Raw genomic sequence first — 27313 nt, 5'->3', positions numbered from 1 at the left:
TTTTTTTTTTTTAAAGGAAACCCTGCATTTTGCAACAACATCGGTGGATCTTAAGGGCACTGTGCTAAGCGAAATAAGTCGGAGAAAGACAAATACTGTATGTTCTCACTTATAGGTGGAATCTAAAATATCCAAATAAAGCTGGAAAAATGTGTAGTTATCTTTTTTTATGATAAGGCTGATCAGTGGATACAGGTGTTATCAACCTGATACATCTAGTAGAATTCCCTATCAGCTTCTATCTACTGGTTTTAGCAGAGATTGATAATTTTTTCATTTATTGCCTGTAGATCTATTATTTCATTAGATAGTACAGAATGACATTGTAATTCTTTCTCTCTCCCTTTCTTTCTTTCTTTCTTTCTTTCTTTCTTTCTTTCTTTCTTTCTTTCTTTCTTTCTTTTTCTTTCTTTCTTTCTTTCTGTCCTTCTTTCTGTCTTTCTGTCTTTCTTTCTTTCTTTTTGCATTTATTAGCTTAGAATACTTACTAAGATGAACCAAGAAGGGATTGCTAAATCAAGGAGTAAATTGCACATATACTTTCTGCTGGATATTACCAAGTTCCCCTCTATAGGTACTATACCAGTTTATATGCATCTGCAATGGATGAGTTTGCCTGTTTACTTACAGCTTTGCCAATTGGCTAGCATTTTAGTTTGTCAGTGTAATCTGTTAGGTAAGAATAGGTATCTCATAGTTTTAATTTACATTTCTTTATGAGTGAGGTGCCTAACCATTGGAAAGCAAGAAAGAATGCTGTTGTTGGCAAAAGGGTACTAAATATATATTAAATATATTTTCCCCAAATTTTCATGGCTTCAATTTAATGAGAATTTTACATTTTTAATATTTTCTAAGCTATCAGTTACTTTCTAAGGATAGTCTACATTGTTTCCTCTAACCACATGGCCCTCTATTACTCACCGTAAATCCAAGCTGTTACCTTCCTGATTGCTCTCATAAAATATGTTGTTGGCTTATTTCATTACTTGAAATATACTTTCTTCATATAATTAAGAGTTTCTAGTAATATTTACACTTGGCCATTTGAGAAGTGTTTATTTTTGCTTTGCATTATATCCAAACTTCTGTGGATGATCAAAATAAGGGATTTAAAAACCAAAATCCTGGGGCTTCCTAGGTGGCGCAGTGGTTAAGAATCTGCCTGACAATGCAGAGGTCATGGGTTCGATCCCAGCTCCAGGAAGATCCCACATTCCACGGAGCAACTAAGCCCGTGTGCCAAAAAAAAAAACAAAAAAAAATAAAATAAAAACCAAAATCCTATTCCATAATGATTCAATCTTTGAGTACCCTTTCACGTTAAAGTTTGTAGTTAGGCATCTCATTAGATCTTCTTTGGCCCTCATTAATTAATATACCCTCCTATGAGGCAGATGGCTAGAATACCTTCCAAGTAAGGATTTCTTGGTTTATTGCTGGATCACTTCTAGTCTTGTTCCCTAAGATTTAAATATAAATTTGTTTTAATAAGTATCTTCAACAGGGTGAGGCTTTCTGGGTGCACACTATATATAAATACAGGTAGCTGGATTATAGGTCCAAAACACAATTACAGAATCTTACATTTTTTAAAAGGTAGTTACTAATTATATCCTGGTGTCTTCTTCCTCTCCATTCCCAGATTTCCTGGCTCCATGAATTTTCTTCTTCCTCCTTGTCCCAGACCTTTAGGCAAATAAGATGTCCCCTTTATTTCTTACCTCAGATTTTCCTGAAACAGTCTTATTTTTATACCAGAACCTTATACCATAAGTTTTCCCCAAACATCTGTCTTGGATTGTACTTCCTACTGGAGAGTTCTGTCATACTTAGTATGCCATTTTTGAAAGAACTAGTATCTGACATTGGTACAGTGTAACACTAAGTACTGTATTAAGAGCTTCATATCCATTAATTTTCACAAAAACGCTGAGGTACATATTATCTTCATGATCATTATAGATGTAGAAATTAAGGTCTGGAGATAGCCTTTTGTCTAAACTCACATAGTAGACCCTACCTAATCCTTACCCACCTTGTTATTTTGCCTCCTAAGGAACCTAATGTGAGTTTCTCATATAAGGGGGAAAAGAAAATGAAACAGTAACGTCAGGTTGACTTTTCTAGGGTATGGTTATCTGAATTTCATGATAACCCTTTGTTATTCTCTAAAAATTAGTTTTTCTTATTAATAAAAGTAATTATATTCTCATCATGGAAAATTCAAAAAATAAAGTTATATTTAAAGAAGAAAAAAGAATAGGTAATGCCAATTCCTTGCCATATATGTAGTATGTGCATAATTAATATTGCCATCTATTTTTGTCTGTTAATGATAATTAATGATGGTGTTTCTTTTATCACAACTTAACTTTTTCAGCTTTTAATTTTGAAATTCAAAGAGTTTAATACCTTAGGCATGGTTTCTCCTAAAAGCAGACAAAACAATTTTTCTCTGATAAGATTTAATATTTCTTTATCCTTTCTAACCCAACTCTTTTATATTAACCTACTTTAGATTGGTGCTACTTTTTCTTTGTACTAACTTTGTATACAAAATCTCGTGGATTCTATTCTAGTTTATTCTGACTTTAAATATTCTTAGTTTTCCTAAAATATCATTCATTTTAGTATGTCTCTCAGCAGGAACTTCCTTTCTACCTATTGTGTCATGTTCTTCAAAGGTCTGCTCAATGGTTTCTGTCAATTAACCCCTACCTTAACTGGCATACTAGCTTTCTAAAAATATATAAACCCTTTGAATAAAGTCTTTTGCCTCTAGTTAGAAGGTTTTTTAGCATGCCCCCCTTTTAGCTTTTTAGATCATAGACTTCAAAGTCAAGATTCACTTCTGTTGATTAGTAAATACATGCATACATACATACAGTAACATTAAAACTCTTTGCATCCTTACCCCCTCTATAATCTTTACTTAAAATTTTGTTAACATGTATCTGTATAATTTGTATGGTACTGTCATATATCTGTCAGTTTTGCTGTGAAGTTTTCCACTTGTTTAATGTGTATTTATTGTTTGTCCCTAACTAGATTGTAGGCCCCTTGGAGGCAGAGGCTAGTGTGTTAAATTTTATTTACATTTATTTTAAGGCATAGTAAAATGCTGTGTGTACAATAGGTGCTTAATAAGTACGTAGTAGTTGACCTTCTAGCCCTCAAATATTCTATGGCCTATTCTATTCTAATGAGAAATTTAAGCTTTCACTTGGCACAAATTATGTACTCATAAAGAACTACTTTGATGATCTTTGGTTACTTTTCTTGGTAATGCACTATATATGGACACCAAGGCATGGTACTCATCTGCTTTGACTCTGAATCTTTTATTCAGCGTTGTTTGTTTTGTTTTGAGGGGGTTTTGGTCAATTATTATTAGTTTGGTTAAATAAAAAATTGTCCAAGAACATATCCTTTCTTCTGTTTACAATCTACTGACTAACTTCTTATTATTAAGCAAAGTAATTTACAGCCTGAGTTTGCAGGATGTTTGTTTTTACATAAAAAAATGGTAAAATCTCAACCTACATGCAGAGCAATTGAAGATGAAATTTACATAACCTTGTCTGAGGCTCTTAGACCTAGCCTCTGGCATCTTAGTGTTTAAAACAGTGAGGAATGCTAGAGAAAGAATTGAAAGTAACAGCTCTTTACTATCCCATCGAAATTCCCACATTTTTTAACTCTTAATTGAATTGGTATTTGTGATATTCATGTCTTCAATAAAATCCACATTTGTTGTTGGACCATATAATTAATACTTTTTTTAAGTTGTTTTTTAACAATGGATTGAGTCAAATACTTGCCACAGAGTGCTGCAGCTAGGTCCTGTGCCATTATATTCTAATGCCCTGTGGAACAGGCCACAGTGCCCTGATATACTACCAAGTACCATGTGCTGAAGATAGCTGTAGCTTAGACAGTCCCTGAGAGTGATACCAATCATTATTAAAAAGCATTTTTTAAGCACCTATCTGTACATGGTTCTATCCTAGGCACTGTACAAAACGAGTTAAACAGACATGGCCCCTGCCCCCTGGGAGTTTTCAATCTAAGATGATGCTGACATGGACAGACATAAAGGATATTGAGACAACTGAGCAAACACTGAACAAGAACATAAAGTACTAACATTATGCACAAGCAAAGGGGTAAGTGCATTTTGTGGAATAGTATGTAAAGGAAGCCTCATGGAACATGAACAGGGTGGGGTAGAGCAATTAGTCAGCCTCTGTCAGGTTAGGTTAGTTTTCATTGGGAAGTTGGGTTTTCATACAGATTTAATCAAAGTAGGGGCAGGGCATTCCAGAAATAGTGTGCAACAAAAAGAAGACTTGGAGCAAGGAAAGAAGTTTAGAACTATATTGTTAGGCTCTTCATGGCCTCCAAAATCTGCAATTTTGTACAGTTCTGAACTTGAAAGTGAGGCTGAGGTTTTGGCTTAGCAAGTTGGCATTTGAGTTGGGTCTGGATCAAAGCTAGTTCTATGCAATCTCTTATAAATTTGGCCACGTAACAGAAACCTTGGAGTTCATGTGAGCTGTTGTCTTCTTAAGAACTTATAAAAGGTTATCTTGTAAAGCATTAAATTATGTTTTGTGTCAGAAACTTTAGCACTCTGACAGCGTTTAGAAATTATTTTTCAAGAATTGGTCAGAGTTGTTTTTGAGGATACCTTTCTGTCCCCAAGAAAGGTTCTGGGAATTCTGGGAATGATTGTAAGCAGTGCCAGGAGATTTTGAACACTAAGTATTACCTGCCCTTCAGTCATTAATTCTTAATTTCCAAAATGTACCTTTAACACCACGCATACAAAGACTTGAATTTAAATCACAACACAACAATCACAAATAAATCTACTTTTTCAGTGTCTGCCAGATAAAACTGATTACTTCTTTTCAGTAGACATGGACTTAGGAGTTTCCCCAGTAATTCTCAACTCACTGATATCATTCAAATTTGATGAAAATTTGAATTTACCCAAAACAGTACGGTGCAATTATTTTCTTTACAAAAGCTTTACTGTACAAAAGAATTCACAGTAGATTTCCTTTCAATTGCAAGTTTCCCTAGTGCCCTTTAAATTACTGAATTTTCAAAACTTGTATTTATACGAAGCTTCTCCAATTGCCATTCACTGTGTAAATATAGTACTGTTGAAAGCATAAGTGATGAAGCCCACTGAGGCATTAAAAATTCAGTAATGCCTTTTAAAAATACTAAAACCTTTTTATGCCCTTACATATTTAACTTGTGAGGTACCTTTATTCATACTTCCTCCTCATTAGAATTGAGGTTTTCAAGGGCTAGAGTCTTGCCTTTCCTCATTCCCCATAACTGTTTGTACTGTAATATGACAGTAAGAAGAATCTAGTGACTTTTGCTGTTTTCCTTTTATGACCTCTAGTCATAGGATAGTAGCACATGATAAGCTTCCTAATAAGAAAAGTATGATTGAGGGACTGCATCCAGAGGATTTCAGTGATTGTTCTTATTCATCAAATAGCTTGCCTAGATAACCTATAGCTCTCAGAAATACCTTCCCTGGGTGGCAGTTTATAATTTTAATGGTATGTTTACCACCAGGCATTTATCTTTCCTTTTAAATATTAAACTAATCTTGGACTAGTCTATCTGGAAGAAACTTGAGAGGTTTAGGCAAAATAAACCTAAGACAAAAGCCTAGAGAGAATTTTGTCACAAAAACTGGAAATAGGAATTATAAAGTGCAGCCAGTGACTTCATTTAATCCAGCACATCTGTTGCATATCACACAGGGGATGAGTAAAACTTGCAGAAGGAAGTATGAGGATTTATTTGTTTGTTTTTATTTGTACAGAAAGAATTCATACCCAGTGATTCAGAAGAAAATTGAAAATTGAGCTTATTCTGTTGGAACCTTCTGAGATCTTTAAAGGAAAGACAATTCAAACATCTCTATATTGTCCATGTTTGTAATAGATAAAATTGGTAGTGATGAGTTACTTTTTAGGAACTATGCTTTCATCTAAATGATTGTTTTTCAGGAATTATATTGCTTTGCTCCATCAGTAGATCTTTCCAAGCACCCTTTTGAAAAGGTGGGGGTGGGGTGGGGGGAGAAGGTCAGTTGGAAACAGGTAAAATACCTTCTCTCCTAATACATTCTGATTCTGACTGGGTAGAAAATAGTCTCATAAACTTGGAGTTCATACAGAGTAATGAAAAAGGAAGACCTAGAGATTTTTATATCATAGTTTTAAATAAGTACCTCAGTAGAGAATTAAGCAATTTTTTGAGAATCATAGGAATTTGAGATTTATCAATTAAGTAAAATAAAATGGTTACTTTCACTTTGGAGCTTATGTTCTAGTTCAGGAACCAGCAAACTTTTTTCTGTTTAAAAAAAACCAAACAAACAAATAGTAAATATAGTTGACCCTTGAACAGTGAGGGAGGGGTGGGGCCGGAAGGGGTACCAACCCTCTGTGCAATTAAAAATCCACATATAACTTATAGTTGGTCCTTCATATACACAGCTCCTCGGTATCCCTCCACATCCATGGATTCAACCACTAGAGGATTGTGTGGAACTATAGTATTTACTATTGAAAGAAATCCTAGTATAAGTGCATCCATGCAGTTTAAACTCGTGTTGTTCAAGGGTCAACTAACTGTATTTTAGGCTTTGCCTGTGGCCACGTTCCTATAAAACTTTATTTACAAAAACAGCAAGGTGAATTCAGCCCATGGGCCATAGTTTCTTAACCCCTATTCTAGTAGGTGGAAACAATATGTTAGGTGATAAGTGCTTTGGGAAAAGAAAAATAGAGCATAGCAATCAAATAGGGAGTATGATGAAGTAGAAGTTGACAGGGTGGGCCTCACTGAGGTCAAAAAAAAGAGGAGGAACCAGCAAAGGACACTGAAAAGTTAGTGACTGGTGAGATGGAAAGAAAACCAAGAGATGGTGATGTCCTAGAGATGCAGTGAAGAACCACGTATTGGGAAGAAGAAGGGAACATCTGTCAGATGTTGGTGATAGGCCAAATAAGAGGAAGGCTGAGATTAGACCATTGGATTTAGCTATGTGTAGGTTGTTAGTGACCTTGAGCAGTTTTGGTGGAGTGAATTCAAGAGAGAATTGAAGGAGAGAGTGAAAACAGAAAAGTCTTTTGAGTATTTTTATTGTAAAGGGAGCAAAGAAATGGAGCAGTGGGAAAAGAAGGATCAAGAGAAGAGGTGTTTTTTGTTTTTTATTTTTAAGATAGAAGAAATAATGACATGTTTGATGAAAATAATCCAAAGGGTAAGGGAAAATTATGTCAGAGGGTAGAAGTGAATTGCTGGAGCTGTGTCTTTTGAGTTGGTGAGGGGATGGGATCTGGTGTATAAGTGAAGGGACTGACTTCAGGTAAGTGTAATGTTGGTAGGTGGAAACATGCTGTGAAGAGTCTGTAGTTCTCTTGTGGCTTCAATTTTCTGATTAAAAGAACTATCAACAGAGAATATGAAAGCTGAAGTTTTGAGGTTTTATGTATACCTTTTGGGTTTAACTTTTAGTAACAGCATTTCAGGGATCTTTGGTGACTCACTAAAATGCCTTTTATTGTGCCTTCTGAGGCGGTTATAAACTTAACCCAGCAAATTTGTGTATTTTGAAAATTAAACCCTACGTGTTGAGATTAAATAATGATACATGTAATGTGTGGCATAGCGCCTGCTATCGTATAGAATGTAGAGTCAGTATGCACTGAATGAGGCTTACTTTATAAACTCTTTGGTCCCAAAAGTTACCTTGTCATAGTTTTAAATGTTATGTAAGTTAAGTTTTGACAATAGTAAGTTTATATGCTAAATTTAGGTCATAGGTCCCTTTGACATCTCTCCTAATGTTCTTTCTTCTTCACAGTGTGGTCTCTCTTTATACAGTGACTAGTGATATTACTGGCTCCAGCAATCAGGGGAAACTATTGATCAGGGCTCCATAGATGGATGCTTGTTCTTTTAATGATTTTATCATCATATTGCTATTTGAATTTCTTTGTACAATGAAAATAACTTGGTTTTGTATATAGCATCCTTCTATAGATTATAAGCCCCCAGAGGTAGGTAATAACTCATATACATTTCTAAGAAAATGTCTTAAGTAAGAGTTTGTACATAGAAGGCATTCTACAAATATGATGATTACTAAGTCAAAGTTGTGTGTTTCTTTGCTTAAACTTGGATATTCAGTTCTTTAGGCCTTGCTGTAATTCAGGTCTGAGACTTTTCCACTGTTCTAGAAAATTCTGGAGCTACATTATATCAGGCTTAATTGCAGTTATTAGAATTCCTCCAAGTGTAGTTATTCCAGATAACTACCAGAGGAGGTAACAACCAGATTTCACTTAGTAAGCACAGAATAATAGAAGCATAATTGGCACATATAGCTGTTGGAATGCCATAAAAATGGGCATGATCATTAAGAGTAGTTTGTTAGAGAATAATACTCAACTAAATATAATATATTGAATATCAAAGTAAGATAGACTGACTTTGCATAACTACAAGAAAATAGCCTTGGTTGCCTTCACACACTATCAAGGAAGTAATAATAATAAGTCCTTGAAGTCAAAGAAGTGGTAGTCTTACCAAGTACTATGGAATCTAATTGTGGCCGGGAACTATTTGTGAAGAGCAAGTTGAAATAGCCATGTCATTCTGCAGTAGCCAGTGTCATTAAGAGAAGAGAACCATTTTCCTTTATAAGAAGCAGCTGTGTTTAAGGCTTTAATCTTAGGTTTACTGATAAAGATAAAAATTTGAAGAGGCTATTTCCTAGGATTTAGAAGGTAAAACTTAGCTATTCATGCAAATGACAGGAATTCTAAACCTATTCAAATCTAGGTTCTCATTACATTTATAACAGTTATTTCTAAAGCATCAGAGCATCAAACTTCATAAAAATATTTTAGATCTGTGGAATACTGAACAGGTCTTTTTTTTTTTTTTTTTTTTTTAATCTGTCTTGTGTTGAAACTTTGTTTTCTTTATATTATAGGTCCAGTTGTTTACGTCTTGGATCTTGCAGATAGACTGATCTCAAAAGCCTGTCCATTTGCTGCAGCAGGAATAATGGTTGGCTCCATCTATTGGACAGCTGTGACTTATGGAGCGGTGACAGTGATGCAGGTTCACTATTTTATTCTATTTGATGATGTTACTTTTGATATGAAGGTCTAATAGATTAAACAGATTTTTGTTAGGAGTTTTAAAAATTATTATTTTGAACAAATAATAACATTCTCATGGTTTAAAAATAAGAAAATATATAGAAAGCTATCTAGGGGAAAGTCTTCTTACTCCTGACCTTCATTTACCCAGGTTCCCCTCTCCCCAGGTAGGCATCGTTATTAGTTTCAAATATATTCTCCCAGACTTTCTTTGTGCATATGCGAGAAAAAAATATGTTCTCCCACACACACTGTAGTTTTTCCCCCAAAAGGAAACATATTAGAACTGAACCCCTTTTTCCAAAAAAGTGAATTTTAGAGACCTTTTCACAAAATATAGAGAAGTCTGCATAGCATTCTTTGTATAGAATTTCAACAGTTTACTAATCAACAATCTACTCTTGTTGATTAGATAGTTACTTCCAGTTTTTTTGCTATTACAAAACAATGCTACAATCAATAGCTGTTGATGAAAGTTAGAGAGACTTAAATTTCAAGATTTAGTTCCAGGCTCTTGACTCCTCTCTCTGTATACCTCTTCCTTAAAGATTTCCAGGTATCTTAACTGTGCATTTTGCATTCAGATCTATGTCTTTTGCCCTAATCTTTTCCCAAAATCAGTCCTAAAAGAGCAGCATGGCCTTTCTCCTTAAATTACCTCTTGTGACTTCACACTCTATATTACTGAAATCAAACTTGTCTTTTCCTCAATTTGAAACCTAAATTTATTCCCCATTATAATTTCTCTGTATCTTTGATTCCTGCAGTTATTTTTCCATCTGCTTGATATATGGCCTACATTCTTAGGATTACGTTTAACTCTTTCTACTTCATAGCCCTATATCCAGTCCACTGACCACGTCCAAGCAATTTGCATTTTGATATGTCTTAACATCTGTGGCTTCCTTTCCACAGTCTTTAATGCCTGATTTATTGTCATTCCTCCTTCAAACCTGGATGGCTAAAGGAACCTCTTGATTGTTTTCTTTAACTTCATTCTCTTTTGTCAGTCCATCCCTCCAAATGAATCTTCCTAAAATAATACCTTTCACCATCTTACTTCAAAGCTTAACATCTCCTCTAACTTAAGTGATCATTTTCAAAAGCAGCACCTGGATTGGTTAAGTGTTTCATAACTAACTCAGTAATAGTTAATACACTTTGGTTTGCAGATGACGTAACTTGCTTTTCTTTAATATAAATTAAAGAGTACATGAAAGAAAATCAAGGGGATTATATGTGATATTCTAGAAACTGCACATAACCTGTCTGTACCAGGTCCATAGTGAGCAGCCATTCTGGTTGCTGATTAATAATCATGGTGAGGTGGAATATTGCAGTGCTTCTTTATAAGAGGTTGATGACAGCCCAGAAATCTGGATCTAGTCACTGGACTGAATCACAAATCATTTGTCACAGGATAGTGGATGAAGATTGAGAATCACTGACTTGAAAAAGATTCCATTTCCTTAACCTAATTTGTTCTCCACAGTCTTAACTTCATTCTACTTTGAGGCCTATTGGGCTGTTTTCTCCAACCCATCCTTAAGGTGTTTAATTTTCTTTACTTCTGCCCTTTGGTTTATGTCACCCTCCCTGTCTAATACCTGTCCTTCCAGTCCTTTCTCTACTTATCCTAATTTAAACCCTTCTTCCAGGCTTAGTTCAGCTACTTTTCCTCCATGAAACTTAGCAGGTAACTCCTGCCCAGTGTGATTTCTTCTTCCTCTGCACTCATGACATTTTTATTCCTCATATGGCAGTCAATCCTGCTGACCAAGTGCTATTTCTTATATAGATTACCTAAGTTATTTAACTTTTGCTGTATTCAGGCCTTTCTCTTCCTATTAACAGGTAATTTTCTTGAGAAATTAGAGACTATCTTATACATAGGTATTCCCTGTATAGCATATATACAGATATTAACTTTAAAAGGCTTTCCTAAATAATGATTTTTTTTAATATGACCAGTTCTGTCAGGTAGTAACAGGTTTGTTTGACTGATTATATGTTCTGCAGTTATTTGTTAAACTCCAATAATGAGTGTTAGTATATCATTAGATCAGGGAAGTTCAGGGCCATTCACTAGGACTGACAAAGACCTGAAAGCTTAGAGATTATACGTTGTTTAATGTACAAATACATTATACAGAAGTATATTTTTGCAGATGAGAAAACTAAGGCCCTCTGAGATTGATTTCTCTTTAAGACCTAACTGACCATAAGAAGTGGGATGGCTCTTTTTGAGGAAAATATTTTAGGCTAGCAGAATCTTAAAAGAATTCTTGTAATTAACGAGACACTTTAACAACAGGAGCCCATTAAGGAATATAGTTTGTATCCCCTAAAAAGGGCTACCAGCTGTATTTTGGAATTTTGAAGCATGTTGGTATGATTCATCAAAAAATTAACACTGAGGTCTGTGTAAAATACAAAACAAATTGAAAGCCCTGATCCCCAGCCTCAAGGAATGTAGCCTAAGACAAGGTGTACCTAAATGAACAGCTGGAGAACAGTTGTAAGGTTATATAAACAAATGGCAAGAGTGCAGAAGCCTACATTAATAGTATTTTAATTTGGTAAAAGTGAAAGATCATTTGAAGTTATGAAAAAACTTGAGCTGACTCTTGAACAGAGTAATTTGGATTGGTAGAGAGGAGGAAATGATATGAGCAAGGAGATAAAAATGAACATGTTAAACACAACTATTTTTTTTTCCTTTTGTTCTGTAACTACTCTGAAGTTCAAGTAAATCAAATTAAGGAATCAGATCACTATTTTTTTTCCCATTTATTCCTATTTATTTCTTCATGAACCAGTCTTAGGTTCAATCCCTGTTTGCTGTAAAGAACTTGAATGGCCCCTTTGACTTAAATTTCTGTTGAAAAGACATTATAGTTAACTTTTTTCCTGTAGCACCTGGCTGAACACCTTTCAAGCACTGATGCATATAATTCTTGTAACAATCTTGTGACATAGATACTATCCATTATTCCTAGTTTACAGGTTCAGAGAGCTTACATGTCCAGTACCACACAGCAAGGAAGAAACGTTAGGACTCCTGTCCCTATAGGGCTCCTTACATGAAACCTGGTCCCGTAAAAAGCTGGAAAATTTTATCCTGGAACAATGGAACCTTAATATCCAGCCTAGTTCCACTTCTGCCTCTAGTGTAGAACAACCCCCACAAGCATCATCCATTCTTAATTATGTTACGTTTAATTATCTTTAATTCTAAGAAAACTTTTTAGTTCATCACTGTTCCATCCTTCCATTTAAGTAGCGTTTTCTATAGGCAGTGCTTTAAAATATCAGACTTTAATTAAAACTCTTAGCTTTTCAGCATTGATGGACTGCAGGCCTACCTAACTATGGAGATTTAGCTTTTAGCTCTTAAGCAGAAAAACAAACAAACCTTTCTCTAAATCTACAATTCATAGGCCTTGATTTTATACATGGATAAAAAATTCTTAGAGAAAACATTCTGTAGTTTCTGAATCTAACCTCAAAATTTAAGTCTTGAAAATAATCTCTTTTTCAATCTTAGGGCATAAAACCAGAATATACATGATCCTACACAAGGTTTGCTGGTTTTGTATTGCTCAAAGTTAAATAAGCCCATTGCTTAATTTGGCTTTCATTTATTACCCTTGAGTCTGACTGTAGTAGTATGTAGTACTGACACTACAGGTATTATACTATCCTAGTTCCTTAACATTTATATTTGCACACTTGTTTGATCTGATTGTCTGTCACCTCCAAAAGACATCTGTGTAGCTCACCTTTTTACTCCCAGCACCTAGGCCTGTGTCTGGCACATAATCAGTATTCAGCTGAATGAATGCATGCAAGTACGCATGTAATGGTCAGCCTCAAAGCACAAAGCATGCCTCTTGAGCACAAGTGGGAAAATGGGCTTTTACTCATTGTTCGCCCTATTTCCTTTTTTATTTCCTCATTCTTAGACACCTGGTTGGAAAGTTTTTACTGCTACCCATGAGGAATAAATTTTCCCTTACTGTAGTCCATACCTGAATATGGCACTTTGCTTTATATTTCCAAACCCTAAATTCTAAAAAGAAAACATTCTAAAAGCCCAACAAAGGAACTTTTCATATTTCTGAATTTGTTAACACTTTGGGAGTATTTAAATCACATTTAATTATAACTTTAAAGTGATCATAATATTGAAAATAATAAAATGGTATAAAAAATAGAATGTCATGGGGCCAACATTATAGGTAAAGACAGTTTCTGGGCTAATCCACATTTTCCACCAATGTGGGATATGTATTTATGAAATATTGTGAACCAGACTATTTGACTTTAGGGCAGCTCAAAACAACCACCCTTCACATGAGGTTGTTAATTTCTACCTGAAGACACAGGAGAATATCAGATACTGTTACCATGGGTTTTGACTATTTAGAAGAGGCTAGTCCCCCTGCTTTTTGGAATGCCTGTGTCTTTTTGAATTATGGTGTTCTCTGAGTATATGCCCAGTAGTGGGATTGCTGAGTCATATGGTAGTTCTATTTTCAGTTTTGCAAGGAACCTCCATACTGTTCTCCATAGTGGCTGTATCAATTTACATTCCCACCAACAGTGCAAGAGCGTTCCCTTCTCTCCACACCCTCTCCAGCGTTTACTGTTTGTAGATTTTCTGATGATGCCCATTCTCACCAGTGTGAGGTGATACCTCATTGTAGTTTTGATATGCATTTCTCTAATAATTAGTGATGTTGAGCAGCTTTTCATGTGCCTCTTGGCCATCTGTATGTCTTCTTTGGAGAAATGCCTATTTAGGTCTTCTGCCCATTTTTTGATTGGGTTGTTTTTTTGATATTGAGCTGGATGAACTGTTTATATATTTTGGAGATTAATCCTTTGTTGATTCGTTTGCAAATATTTTCTCCCATTCTGAGGGTTGTCTTTTCATCTTGCTTATAGTTTCCTTTGCTGTGCAGAAGCTTTGAAGTTTCATTAGGTCCCACTTATTTATTTTTGTTTTTATTTCCATTACTCTAGGGGGTGGATCAAAAAAGATCTTGCTGTTATTTACATCCAAGAGTGTTCTTCCTATGTTTTCCTCTAGGAGTTTTATAGTGTCTGGCCTTACATTTAGGTCTTTAATCCATTTTGAGTTTATTTTTGTGTATGGTGTTAAAGAGTGTTCTAATTTCATTCTTTTCCATGTAGCTGTCCAGTTTTCCCAGCACCACTTACTGAAGAGGCAGCCTTTTCTCCATTGTATATCCTTGCCTCCTTTGTCATAGATTAGTTGACCAGAGTTTATCTCTGGGCTTTCTATCCTGTTCCATTTTTTTGTGCCAGTACCATACTGTCTTGATCACTGTAGCCTTGTAGTATAGCCTGAAGTCAGGAAGCCTGATTCCACCAACTCCGTCTTTGCTTCTCAAGATCGCTTTGGCTATTCAGGGTCTTTTGCATTTCCATACAAATCGTAAAATTTCTTGTTCTAGTTCTGTGGAAAATGCCATTGGTAATTTGATGGGGATTGCATTGAATCTGTAAATTGCTTTCGGTAATATAGTCATTTTTCACAATGTTGATTCTTCGAATCCAAGAACATGGTATGTCCCTCCATCTGTTTGTGTCATCTTTGATTTCTTTCATTAGTGTCTTATGGTTTTCCGAGTACAGGTCTTTTACCTCCTTGGTTAGGTTTATTCCTAGGTATTTTATTCTTTTCGTTGCAATGGTGAATGGGATTGTTTCCTTAATTTCTCTTTCTGATCTTTCATTGTTAGTGTATAGAAATGCAGGAGATTTCTGTGTGTTTATTTTGTATCCTGCAACTTTACCAAATTCATTGATTAGCTCAAGTAGTTTTCTGGTGTCATCTTTAGGATTTTCTATGTATAGTATCATGTCATCTGTGAACAGTGACAGCTTTACTTCTTCTTTTCCAATTTGGATTCCTTTTATTTCTTTTTCTTCTCTCATTGCTGTGGCAAGGACTTCCAAAACTATGTTGAATAATAATGGTGAGAGTGGACACCCTTGTCTTGTTCCTGTTCTAAGAGGGAATTGTTTCAGTTTTTCCCCATGTAGAATGATGTTGGCTTTTGGTTTCTCATATATGGCTTTTATTATGTTGAGGTAATTTCCTTCTATGCCCATTTTCTGGAGAGCTTTTATCATAAATGGGTGTTGAATTTTGTCAAAAGCTTTTTCTGCATCTGTTGAGATTATCATATGGTTTTTATCCTTTGATTTGTTGATATGATGTATCACATTGATTGATTTGCGTATATTGAAGAATCCTTGTATTCCAGGGATAAACCCCACTTGGGTCATGGTGTATGATCCTTTTAATGTGTTGTTGGATTCTGTTGGCTAGTATTTTGTTGAGGATTTTTGCATCTAAATTCTTCAGTGATATTGGTCTGTAGTTTTCTTTTTTTGTAGTATTTTTGTCTGGTTTTGGTATCAGGGTGATGGTGGCCTCATAAAGTGAGTTTGGGAGTATTCCTTCCTCTGCAATGTTTTGGAAGAGTTTGAGAAGAATGGGTGTTAGCTCTTCTCTAAATGTTTGATAAAATTCACCTGTGAATCCATCTGGTCCTGGACTTTTGTTTGTTGGGAGATTTTTAATCACAGTTTCAATTTCATTACTTGTGATTAGTCTGTTCATATTTTCTATGTCTTCCTGATTCAGTCTTGGAAGGTTATACCTAAGAATCTGTCCATTTCATCCAGGTTGTCCATTTTATTGGTGTATAGTTGCTTGTAGTAATCTCTTATGGTGCTTTTTATTTCTGTGGTGTCCATTGTTACTTCTCCTGTTTCATTTCTAATTTTATTGATTAGAGTCCTCTCCCTCTTTTTCTTGATGAGTCTTGCTAGAGGTTTATCGATTTTATTTATCTTCTCAAAGAACCAGCTTTTAGTTTTTATTGATTTTTGCTAGTTTTCTTTGTTTCTAATTCATTTATTTCTGCTCTGATCTTTATGATTTCTCTCTGTCTACTAACTTAGGGTTTTGTTTGCTCTTCTTTCTCTAGTTTCTTTAGGTATAAGGTTACATTGTTTATTTGGGATTTTTCTTGTTTCTTGAGGTAGGATTGTATTGCTATAAACTTCTCTCTTAGAACTGCCTTTGCTGCATCCCATAGGTTTTGGATCATTGTGTTTTCATTGTCATTTGTCTCTAGGTATTTTTTTATTTCCTCTTTGATTTCTTCAGTGGTCTCTTGGTTATTTAGTAGCATATTGTTTAGCCTCCATGTGTTTGTGTTTTTTACAGTTTTTTTCCCGTAATTGATTTCTAATCTCATAGTGTTTTGGTCAGAAAAGATGCTTGATACGATTTCAATTTTCTTGAATTTACCAAGGCTTGATTTATGACCCAAAATGTGATCTCTCCTGGAGAATGTTCCATGTGCACTTGAGAAGAACGTGTGATCTGCTGTTTTTGGATGTAATGTCCTTTAGATATCTGTTAAATCCAGCTGATTTATTGTGTCATTTAAAGCTTGTGTTTCCTTATTAATTTTCTGTGTGGATGATCTGTCCATTGGTGTAAGTGGGGTGTTAAAGTCCCCCACTATGATTGTGTTCCTGTCAATTTCCTCTTTCATAGTTGTTAGCATTTGCCTTATGTATTGAGATGCTCCTATATTGGATGCATATAGATTTATAATTGTTATCTCTTCTTCTTGGATTGATCCCTTGATCTTTATGTAATGTCCTTTCTTGCCTCTTGTAACATTTTTTATTTTAAAGTCTATTTTATCTGATATGAGTATCGCTACTCCAGCTTTCTTTTGATTTCCATTTGCATGGAATATCTTTTTCCATCCCCTTACTTCCCGTCTGTATGTGTCCCTAGGTCTGAAGTGGGTCTCTTGGAGACAGCATATATATGGGTCTTGTTTTTGTATCCATTCAGCCAGTCTGTGTCTTTTGGTTGGTGCATTTAGTCCATTTACATTCAAGGTAATTATAGATATGTATGTTTCTATTACCATTTTCTTAATTGTTTTGTTTTTGTTTTTGTAGGTCCTTTTCTTCTCTTACTCTTCCCGATTTGAGATGTTCCTTTAGCATTTGTTGTAGGGCTGGTTTGGTGGTGCTGAATTCTTTTAGCTGTTGCTTGTCTGTAAAGCTTTTGATTTCTCCATCAAATCTGAATGAGATCCTTGCTGGGTAGAGTATTCTTGATTGTAGGTTCTTCCCTTTCATCACTTTAAATATATTATGCCACTCCCTTCTGGCTTGCAGAGTTTCTGCTGAGAAGTCAGCTGTTAACCTGATGGGAGTTCCCTTGTATGTTGTCGTTTTTCCCTTGTTGCTTTTAATAACTTTTCTTTGTCTTTAGCTTTTGTCAATTTGACTACTATGTGTCTAGGCATGTTTCTCCTTGGGTTTATCCTGCCTGGGACTCTCTGCTTCCTGGACTTGGGTAGCTATTTCCTTTCCCATGTTAGGGAAGTTTTCAGCTATAATCTCTTCCAGTATTTTCTCGGGTCCTTTCTCTTTCTCTTCTCCTTCTGGGACCCCTATAATGCAAATGTTGGTGCATTTAACATTGTCCCAGAGGTCTCTTAGGCTGTCTTCAGTTCTTTTCATTCTTTTTTCTCTATTCTTTTCCACATCAGTGGTTATCACCATTTTGTCTTCCAGCTCACTTATTCACCCTTCTGCCTCAGTTAATCTGCTATTGGTTCCTTCTAGTGTATTTTTCATTTCAGTTGACATTGTGTTGCATATCTCTGTTTGTTTGTTCTTTAATTCTTCTAGGTCTTTGGTAAACTTTTCTTGCAACTTTTCGATCTTTGCATCCAGTCTTTTTTCAAAGTCCTGGATCATCTTCACCATCATTATTCTGAATTCTTTTTCTGGAAGGGTGCCTATCTCCTCTTCTTTTAGTTTTTCTGGCGTTTTATCTTGTCCCTCCATCTGGTACAAAGTCTTTTGCCTTTTCATTTTCTCTGTCTTTCTGTGGCTATGGTTTTCAGTTCCACAAGATGAAATAGTGCTGATACTGCTTGATTCTGCTGTCTGCCCTCTTGTGGAGGAAGCTGTCTAGGAGGCTGGTGGGTGCTTCCTGATGGGAGGGACTGATGGTGGGTTGGGCTGGGTGGGCGGAGCTCAGGAAAACTTTAATCTGATTTGGTGGGTGGGGCTCAGTGACACTTTAATCTGCTTGTCTGCCAATGGGTGGGGCTGTGTTCCCACCCTGGTGGTTGTTTGGCCTGAGGCAACCCAGCACTGGAGCTTACAGGCTCTTTGGTGGGGCTGATGGTGGACTCTGGGAGGGCTCACGCCAATGAGCACTTCTCAGAACCCTTACTGCCAGTACCCCTGTCTCCTCAGTGAGCCACAGCTGTCGCCCACCTATGCAGGCAACCCTCCAACACCAGCAGGTAGGTCTGGTTCAGTCTCTTATGGGGTCACTGCTCCTTCCCCCTGAGTCCGGGTGAGCACACTTTTTTGTGTGCCCTCCAAGAGTGGAGTCTCCATTTCCCCCAGTCCTGCGGAGATCCTGCAATCAAATCCCACTGGCTTGCAAAGTCTGATTCTCTGGGGATTCCTCCTCCCGTTGCTGGACCCCCAGGTTAGGAAGCCTGACATGGGGCTCAGAAGTCCCCTGTTTTTTAATGTTACATCTTGGATAGATAATTATGTACAAAAGTCTGGGTTATATCCTTAGCTGAAATTTTAAAAGCACCCATTTTGGTCCTCTCCACAGTGTTTTTGTGTTTTGTTTTGTTTTTTTCTGGCTGTGCCACACATCATGGCATGTGAGATCTTAGTTCCCCAACCAGGGATTGAACCCGTGACCCTTGCAGTGGAAGCACAACGTCTTAACCACTGGACCACCAGGGAAGTCCCTCTACATATTTTTATAAAATATTTCTACCTGGATCAAGTCTCTTGTCTAGAATTTCAGTTTTGCCCTGACCATTGTGGGCTTCCTTATTTCACATCTCCTTGAAGTCCACCTAAAAAAATCTACTATAATAGCTGACATGAAAGGCATCTCATTTTTGAAAAAAAAGTCCTATTTACTTTTTCATGAGTTTGCTTTCCTGAGTAGATACTGTCCCTGGAGCTTTTAGTCTTCCCTGCCTTCTATTCTCCCTTAGCTCCTTGCCTTTCCTTCCTTTCTTTTCCCTCCTCCCTTTCAGAGATATAGACAGATATAGACAAAGATACAGATTGTCTATGTTAACAATCCTTTCTTCATGGTTTAATCCTCAAGTGTGTACAGAAAAACTATATAGAAACCTTTATAGTAGTTTCCTCCTATCAAGCTGTGATACCTAGATGGGCTAAAATCCCAAGATTCTGAAATAGTCTTCCCTGTCATAACTGCCAAAAATAATCCTTCAGAGAAATATATTTAATTTGTGAGCAGTTGAGACTTTTGGCTAAAGGGAGGTCATTTGAGACCTGTGAAAGAGAATTTTCAGGGAAGTTTTCTAGTTAATAGTAAGTTGCTCACCAACAAAAGGGCCATGTTGAGAGACATGTAAGGCCAAGACTGATCAGCAAGTGAAAAGAATTTTGCCAGGAAGGGAAGTATGGAGATTCACAGGTGCGAATTAATCATGTTCTTCTTGCCCTCTCAGATGTAAACCAATTGAGATATAACCCCAAGACCTAGATGAGAGGGAAAGGATTATTTTAGCTTTATTATCCCATAGATAGGCACCCTTGAGTTTTCCTGGATTAGAAAAAGTGACTGGAACCTATAGCCAAAACTGGGCCTCCTATTGCATTCCCTCAAATCTAGACCTTGGAATTGCATTTTAGGAGAGTTAGGTCTGTAGAGCAGGCATTTAGGCCGCCGGAGAAATCACACTTGATCCCAGACACCACTAAGCGGCGAGAAAGCCAAAGAGAAATGAGGTTTCAGGCCATCTCCCAAAGGCTGGTCCCCTTAACTGGCTGTGCTTACCTCCTAGTAGGAAGAGCAGGAAAACAGATGCTCTTCTGGAAGACACATGAGACCTAGAATTATAGCCCAGTGTAACCAAATTAAATAAGAGGAATGGAAGCAAGAATCAGAAGTCCCCTCCCCTCTATTGAAATGTAATCAATATATGTTTTAAAACTTTTATTCCAGTGTAATATAAAACAGCTTGGGAACTTTTTTTCCCCCTTGAGTGAGAGACATTTCTTATAAATAAATCAGGATTGATAGCTTTCCAGCTTATTTTTAAAACTTTTTACTTCTGTATTCTTTTGAAATTTAGCATTTCCTCTAAGATGAATTGTACTCAAGCATGCAACCCTTCATTAGATAAGGAAATGATTGGAGCAAATGCTGTCTGTTTCACAGGTTGTAGGCCATAAAGAAGGTCTGGATGTTATGGAGAGAGCTGATCCTTTATTCCTTTTAATTGGACTTCCTACTATTCCTGTCATGCTGATATTAGGCAAGATGATTCGCTGGGAGGACTATGTGCTTAGACTATGGCGCAAGTACTCAAATAAACTACAAATTTTGAACAGTATATTTCCAGGTAAGGCCCTGAATTGTGGTGGTAATGAACATACCAAATTAATCTTGTGGACAAATCCTAGCATGCAAAGATATTTTAGATACTCTGATTTATTAGCACTAACACCCTACGTATTTTTCTCTAGGAATTGGTTGTCCGGTTCCTCGAATTCCAGCTGAGGCTAATCCTTTAGCAGATCATGTTTCTGCGACCCGAATTTTGTGTGGAGCCCTTGTTTTTCCTACTATTGCGACAATAGTTGGTAAACTAATGTTCAGTAGTGTTAACTCTAATTTACAAAGGACAATCTTGGTAAGATGGCTTTAATATTTCTTTTCTCAAGTGACTGTACAAAAGAGAATGAACTGTATATTTGTTTTAAAAAAGAAAAAAATAAATGGGACTATATAAATATTTATGCTATAGCTCGTGCCTTAATTAAGCCTCTGTTTGGATCCTTTCATCCAATAGCAATAAAAAGAGGAGGATCCACTGTAGTAGTTCTGGTCTTCTGGAACTATGCTGTGAGTGATTTCTCTCCTGGGATATGCATGAATCATTACTCCCAAAAAATAGTGGTGAAGAACTTCTGCCCTAGGGTCAGACTGCCCGGTTCAAATCCTGGCACAGGCATTGCCTTGCTGAGAAACCTAAACAAAGTTTCTTGACTTCTCTGTGCTTGTAGAATGGAGATAGTAATGGCAGCTACCTCAGGAGTATTGTGAGGGTTAAATGAGATAATTCATTTAAAGTGCGAGCACATAGTCAGCCCTTATGTTGTTTGATGTCATTGTTATTCGCACTTGTCCCCTCTGGTGGCAGCCTGCGTGTGGTGCCTGGGCATTCTCTCTACTATATAAGAATGGATTTAGAGCTAAATGGAAGGAAGATTACTCAGAGGCTAAAGGCTCTCTGACCTCTTGTTACCTATAATGCCCCTCTTCCTTTCTTTACCCCCTAGCAAAAAAAGAGAACTGTTTCATTTGCAGTCATATGAATTAGCAACAACACCTATGTCTTTTGTGATTTAAGTAAAATGATTTTTATTATGTTTCTCTAAAGCTGCATTATAAAAAGCTAATTTTTCTTTTTATTTTAGGGTGGAATTGCTTTTGTTGCCATTAAAGGAGCATTCAAGGTTTACTTCAAACAACAGCAATATTTACGTCAGGCACACCGCAAAATTCTAAATTATCCAGAGCAAGAAGAAGCATAAAACTGTGACTTCTCGTTGTTCTGCAAGTCCTCTCATTCTTATGAGTCTGTTGTGTTGTTTTGATTCCATCATTAATGCACAGTAGTGGAGACTTGTGATAAGCTGCTGCTCTCATATTTTTAAGAAATAAAATAAAGCACTTAGGGCAGGGGAAACCCTCTCAGTAATCACGGAACCTAAGGATGTGATTTGTTTTCATTGTTTTGTATGTACTTCTTTTATGGCAGTCATCTGAACCATTATCTTAGCATGGTGAACCTGAGTTTTGTTCATATTTTCTTCAGACAGAAATGTAAAGATCAAACTGTGCAAATATTTAAAAATGCACATGCTGTTTTATTCAAATGCCTCTTTTGTACATGTTCATGTTCAGTGTTTTCTTAGAATCAGCAACTCAGTGAAGGTACTATGAGGATTTTTCTCACTGGCAAAATTTGATTACAAGCTAAACAGGAGTATATGTTAGTTAATATGAGGAAATGTAAATTAGTTATAAATAATTAACAAACCAAAAATGTATGTAAACATTCAAATGATTATCTGAACAAATGCAATTTTGTTGTGTTTTTCTTAACCCATGTGATGTCCTCCAAAATGTGTAGGGTAAAAATTCACAGGGCTTCCAGATCACTTTTTCACTATTAAATTTTATTTATATAATGTTGACACCTCATAGTTCATAATCTAATTTTGACTCATGCAGTCTTAATTACTCTGTGTGTGTGTGTGTGTGTGTGTGTGTGTGAGAGAGAGAGAGACAGAGAGACAGAGACATCAGGTCCTTCCATCACTGGAGTAAGGTTTTTAAATTCATGTTTCTAGAAACTACAGCTGCCAGTTTATAGTAGTTTGAGCACAGAGAACTATTTGCAAAAACTCAATAAAGTTATTTTACTCTCCTCTCTCATCCGATTCAGTTATTCAGGGGTTTGTTGATCACCTCCCTGCTTGCCCAGGCACTATGCAAAGTGCTGTGTGGGAGACAGTGGTAAGACAGACTTGGTTCCTGCTTTTATGTAGTTTACAGACCAGTTTCAACAGATAGAAAACCAGCAGTGAGTAAACCAAGGTGAGGCCTTGAGCTCTTTGTTTTTATACCAGTCAGTGAGGAAATAATTACGAAAACAAGAAGTCTTGAGTAAATATTAAAGTCATTGTTTTTGTCAAATTATTATAAGGAAAAAAAAACAATACTAATGTTTTTAAATTTAAATTGCTTGTCATACTGAGGAGGCTAGCAGCTTAATAATCACTGTTTAACTAGTTTTATATTCATTTTTCAAAAGCAATTATTTATTTTAAGCTGTTCAGTAGTGGCCCTTTTAATGTTCAGCAATCTGAATGGTCTTGGAGTTATTTTCATGAATTAGTATTACGTTTTTTTAAGATAGTTCCAAAAACCCTATTTATTTTCTTGTTCACAGTATCTAATGCATGAGAATATGAATGTTCCCCCTTACTGATAAAGTGGCGCCTTCTCTTAGGATTGTAACAAATATAGATTGAGCTATGTTAGGTTGCAGTAATGTATGTTAACTTTAGTCATTTAAAACTGGTACCTTTCTATAGTATGAATGTCTTAATTTTGAGTTATAACATGAAATTCATGTGAATGACTGTTGAACATTCAAAGTTGTAATTACTTGGGAAGGAAGGGAATATTTGACTGACAGTGAGCCTTGTTAAGAACACTGCTACGGTTCTGAAGGGGGAATATAAAATCTATGATTATATATAAAAATAACAGATTATATAGCTATAATTATAAAATATATTGGCTTTTCTTTAATTTTCAATATGAAAAGACATACTGAATATTTCCTGCATAATTTTATTATATAGAACAGCTTTTAGCAGCCTTTACTAAAGTTACACAAGCACGCAGTTCCCCGTTTATTATTCTATGCCCAAAATGGGGGAGTAACTGCTTGTATTTGTTTGGCATCAGGGCTCATGACGGCCAGAGAAATAACTCTGATCCTTTAGGGGCAAGGAGAAGGAGTTTCTAGGGCTGTGGGGAGGGAATTGCAAGTGCCTAGGGACCAGAGTAGCCTCAGCCCTGGAAGTGAACACTTAAATCTAAAGACCCTTAGCTCAATAAGTACCATGTACAGCCTCTTCAGGAAGTGGCCCGCACCACCCCACCCTGAAGCAACAAAAGCGTTGGCTGACTAAAGTTGGGTGGACCTGGGTTCAAATCCCAGTTCTGCTTTTCATAACTATGTGTGACTTTGATCAAGTGACAACTTTCTGTCGGCTACAGTTTTCTTCATCTCTGAAATACAAGTAATACTTATCTTAGAAGACTGTTTCTAGGATTCACTGAGAAATTAAAGGAACAGAGGCACTTTAGCTAAGCTCAGAATAGCCCCTACAGAGCAGTAGTGTCTGAATTGCTGAACACTAGGAAAAGGGAATGAGGCGGTACAAGAGAAACATTAGGGGACAGACTAAAGGGATCTCTAGACTTTGGGGATGGATGGGTATATTTGTGTTTTCCAATTTATTTTCACGTTGCTTTTCTGTTATTTCTGTAAACTGTAATGTTTTGAACCTATTATAAAATTCAATGACAACTAGTAGAATTCTCTTCTTTGCAGAATTTAACTTATCTCCAAAGTGGCAGAAAATATGGTTCATCATAACATGATTATCAAATGACTGTGAAGAGTATAAAACTAAACTGAGTGACTTGATTAGTCACTGCCTTGCTAACTGTGCTGTAATTTTTTTAAACGTCTTGTTTTTAACATAGCAGACTATCTCAACACTGGCTGGATTAGATTAAATAAAGAATTTTTATGTTCTCTAGGTGTACTTTGTCTGTTGAACGACTTCCAAAACATTTCTTTATTCTGTACCTATGTTAATTCTTTTTAAAATCATTGTGATCGAGATACTAGTGAGATTTTTCTCTTAGTACAAGTAATCTGAATTTTTTTAAGAACTGTAAGGAAATTTGTCTTACTTTTATAAGCAGGCCAGCCTAAATTCCAAGTATGTTTTAATATTTAAAATGAATCCCCCCTCACCTACTTTCAGAGACACTTGGATTATGATTAGACAAGATCTGTGGGTGGCCTCATGCCACAGCGTATCTTAAAGTATATTCAGGTGGGTTGGAAACACAGAACAAGTTGCTTCCTCTGAGATACTAAGAACTTTAGTTTTTGAAGATTGAAGATTAGAATCTTCTAGAATGAGTACATCAAATAAAGGACTTTGTATCCATTGGAAGGTCCTTTAGATTCTGTCGATCATTTCACTGCCACCATCTGAGAGACAGACTAGCAGAGAAACAGCATAGAGTCAGTCCTGAATGCATATTCTAGCTGATTGATTAGTTATAGGGCAAGTTACTTTATCTTTCAGATAGACCCTCAACTTCCTCATCAATAAGATGAAGATTATAAAAGCTGTCTCCTGTGTTATTGTGAGGATTAAGTGAGGTAATATTCTGGTATACTTTGATATACAGGGAAACTAAATAAATCTGTGCCAACTTAGGTTTGTTTGCCGGTAACCTTTCTTTGGTCCCCTGGGACCTCAAGGTTGCCTCTTCTCTGCTACCTGCCATCCACATCCACACACCCAGTAGAAATGATAGTGATGAAATGTCTTGTTTAATTGCCTTCCTGGAACAAAGATCCTGAGCGAACGGAAGAGAAAAAAGGGTTTGCAGCTAAATGTAGACGACTTGGGCAAGTAACAGGCTCGGCATTCTTGCCAACCCCATGTGGATTTATCTTACTGCTAATAGCCTGCAAAGGTTACTGTATGTCAACAACGTATCCTACTTTACCAGATGTTTGTTGAGCACCTGTATGAGCCAAGCACTGTACTGATAAGTCCTGGGGTAGATGGGAAATAAATCTTGCTTTGAGATGTTTAGTCTTAAAAGTACACAACAGATCTTACTTAGTCTTATTATGATATTATACCCACAAGAATGTAAGATCCATAAGGGTGGGTTTTTTGTTGTTTTTCCTTTTGTTTACTACTCTGTTCCACAAATTAACAGCATTCATGGGTCACTGTTGAATACTTTGAAACCTTAGAAGATGTGCCCTCAAATATAGACTGTCTTTAGTTTAAAATTAGCAAGAAACAATCTATAACAGCAACGTGAGAGGTAATACATTACATTCATGACCTTTTAATAATTCACATTGAACAATGTATTTATTCTTTCCTATCAGTGTATTTACTAAATCAGATAACTGTACACCAAAAATGAGACGTAAAGTGCACAATTGGGACTTTGCTTGTGGTGCAGTGGTTAAGACTCCCAATCCAGGGGGCCTGGGTTTGATCCCTGGTTGGGGAGCTAGATCCTGCATGCTGCAACTAAGATCCCACATGCTGCAGCTAAGACCTGGCACAGCCAAATAAATAGTGCACAATCTTTAAGTATAAATCTAGATACATTTTTATAAAATGATCACATATGTAATACATCAGTCAGGTAATAGAAATCGCACCAGTTATTTGAGCAGGGAAAATGTAATACAGTGAATTGTTAACCAGTAGGAAGTAAATAGTCAAAGGAGTGAAAGAGGACTTCAAAAAAAAAGTAGCAGGGAAAAAAGAAAAGGAAAAAAACTGCCACTACCTCTAGACTGAAGCAGAGTGGGCAATAAGGTAATAGGATTCCACCCCACTCCTGCAAGGCTGAGATTCAGACCTCTTTGAAGAGAGCATTTGGCGGGGAGAAAACTCTATCAGGAGCAGCAGAGGAAGTTGCCAGAGGGCAGGCTGGAGCTGGTCTGTGGGACGGTGAGGCCTGAGGGTACAACCTGACCTCTGCACAGGCTGCTGGGCTCCTGCTGAAAGATCGTAATGGAGGCTGGGACCTGGAAGGGAGGTGTCTTCCTAATACGATAGCTTCGCAGTGTCACTCCAGTGCCCTCTGTTGGAAAATCCTAATGTTCCAAAGGAAAACAGTTTACAGAATCCAGTTGCGTGTCACAAAGATGGGTAAGGAAGAGTGAATTTGGAACGAGAGACAGTAATTTGGCACAGGTAACTAATCCCCTTCTTTGTGGACTTTCCTAGTTGATCTCTGACTCCCCCCCCCCACTCCACCCCCACCACAAGGAAATATAATCTTGACCTCTTTTCAGCTAATAACTTAGAAAATATTTGGCATAGTCATTTAATTCTGATGTACTTGATTCACAGAAAGGGCCATAAGTGATTAAATACCGTATCCAGGATGATAAATGGGCCATTTTCATATATCATGGTTTGGGGTGTAAATTGGTATGGAGGCAATTAGTATCTTTTGAAATTACAAATGCATGTGCCCACTGACTCAGCAGTTCCAATTCTAGGAATTTATCTTAAAATATATTTGCACTATATAAAGTTATTCCTTGCAACAGTATAGATAATAACAAGAAATT

The 27313-nt window shown here is 36.5% G+C and overlaps 1 protein-coding gene across 1 annotated transcript in view; it reads left to right on the top strand.

Moving 5' to 3' along the window:
* Positions 1 to 24715, top strand: part of MARCHF5 (membrane associated ring-CH-type finger 5) — a 62226-nt gene extending 37511 nt beyond the window's left edge. The window contains exons 3-6 of the mRNA XM_057735724.1: positions 9044 to 9174; positions 20530 to 20713; positions 20838 to 21004; positions 21792 to 24715. Of these exons, the coding sequence (XP_057591707.1) occupies positions 9044 to 9174; positions 20530 to 20713; positions 20838 to 21004; positions 21792 to 21908 (599 nt within the window). The 3' untranslated portion in view covers positions 21909 to 24715. The remainder of the gene's footprint in view (positions 1 to 9043; positions 9175 to 20529; positions 20714 to 20837; positions 21005 to 21791) is intronic.
* The last annotated feature ends 2598 nt before the right edge of the window (positions 24716 to 27313 follow it).

The sequence above is a fragment of the Hippopotamus amphibius genome, chromosome 5 (assembly GCF_030028045.1).
Source record: "Hippopotamus amphibius kiboko isolate mHipAmp2 chromosome 5, mHipAmp2.hap2, whole genome shotgun sequence".
NCBI lineage: Eukaryota > Metazoa > Chordata > Mammalia > Artiodactyla > Hippopotamidae > Hippopotamus > Hippopotamus amphibius.
This window is presented reverse-complemented; position numbering and strand designations above follow the sequence as displayed.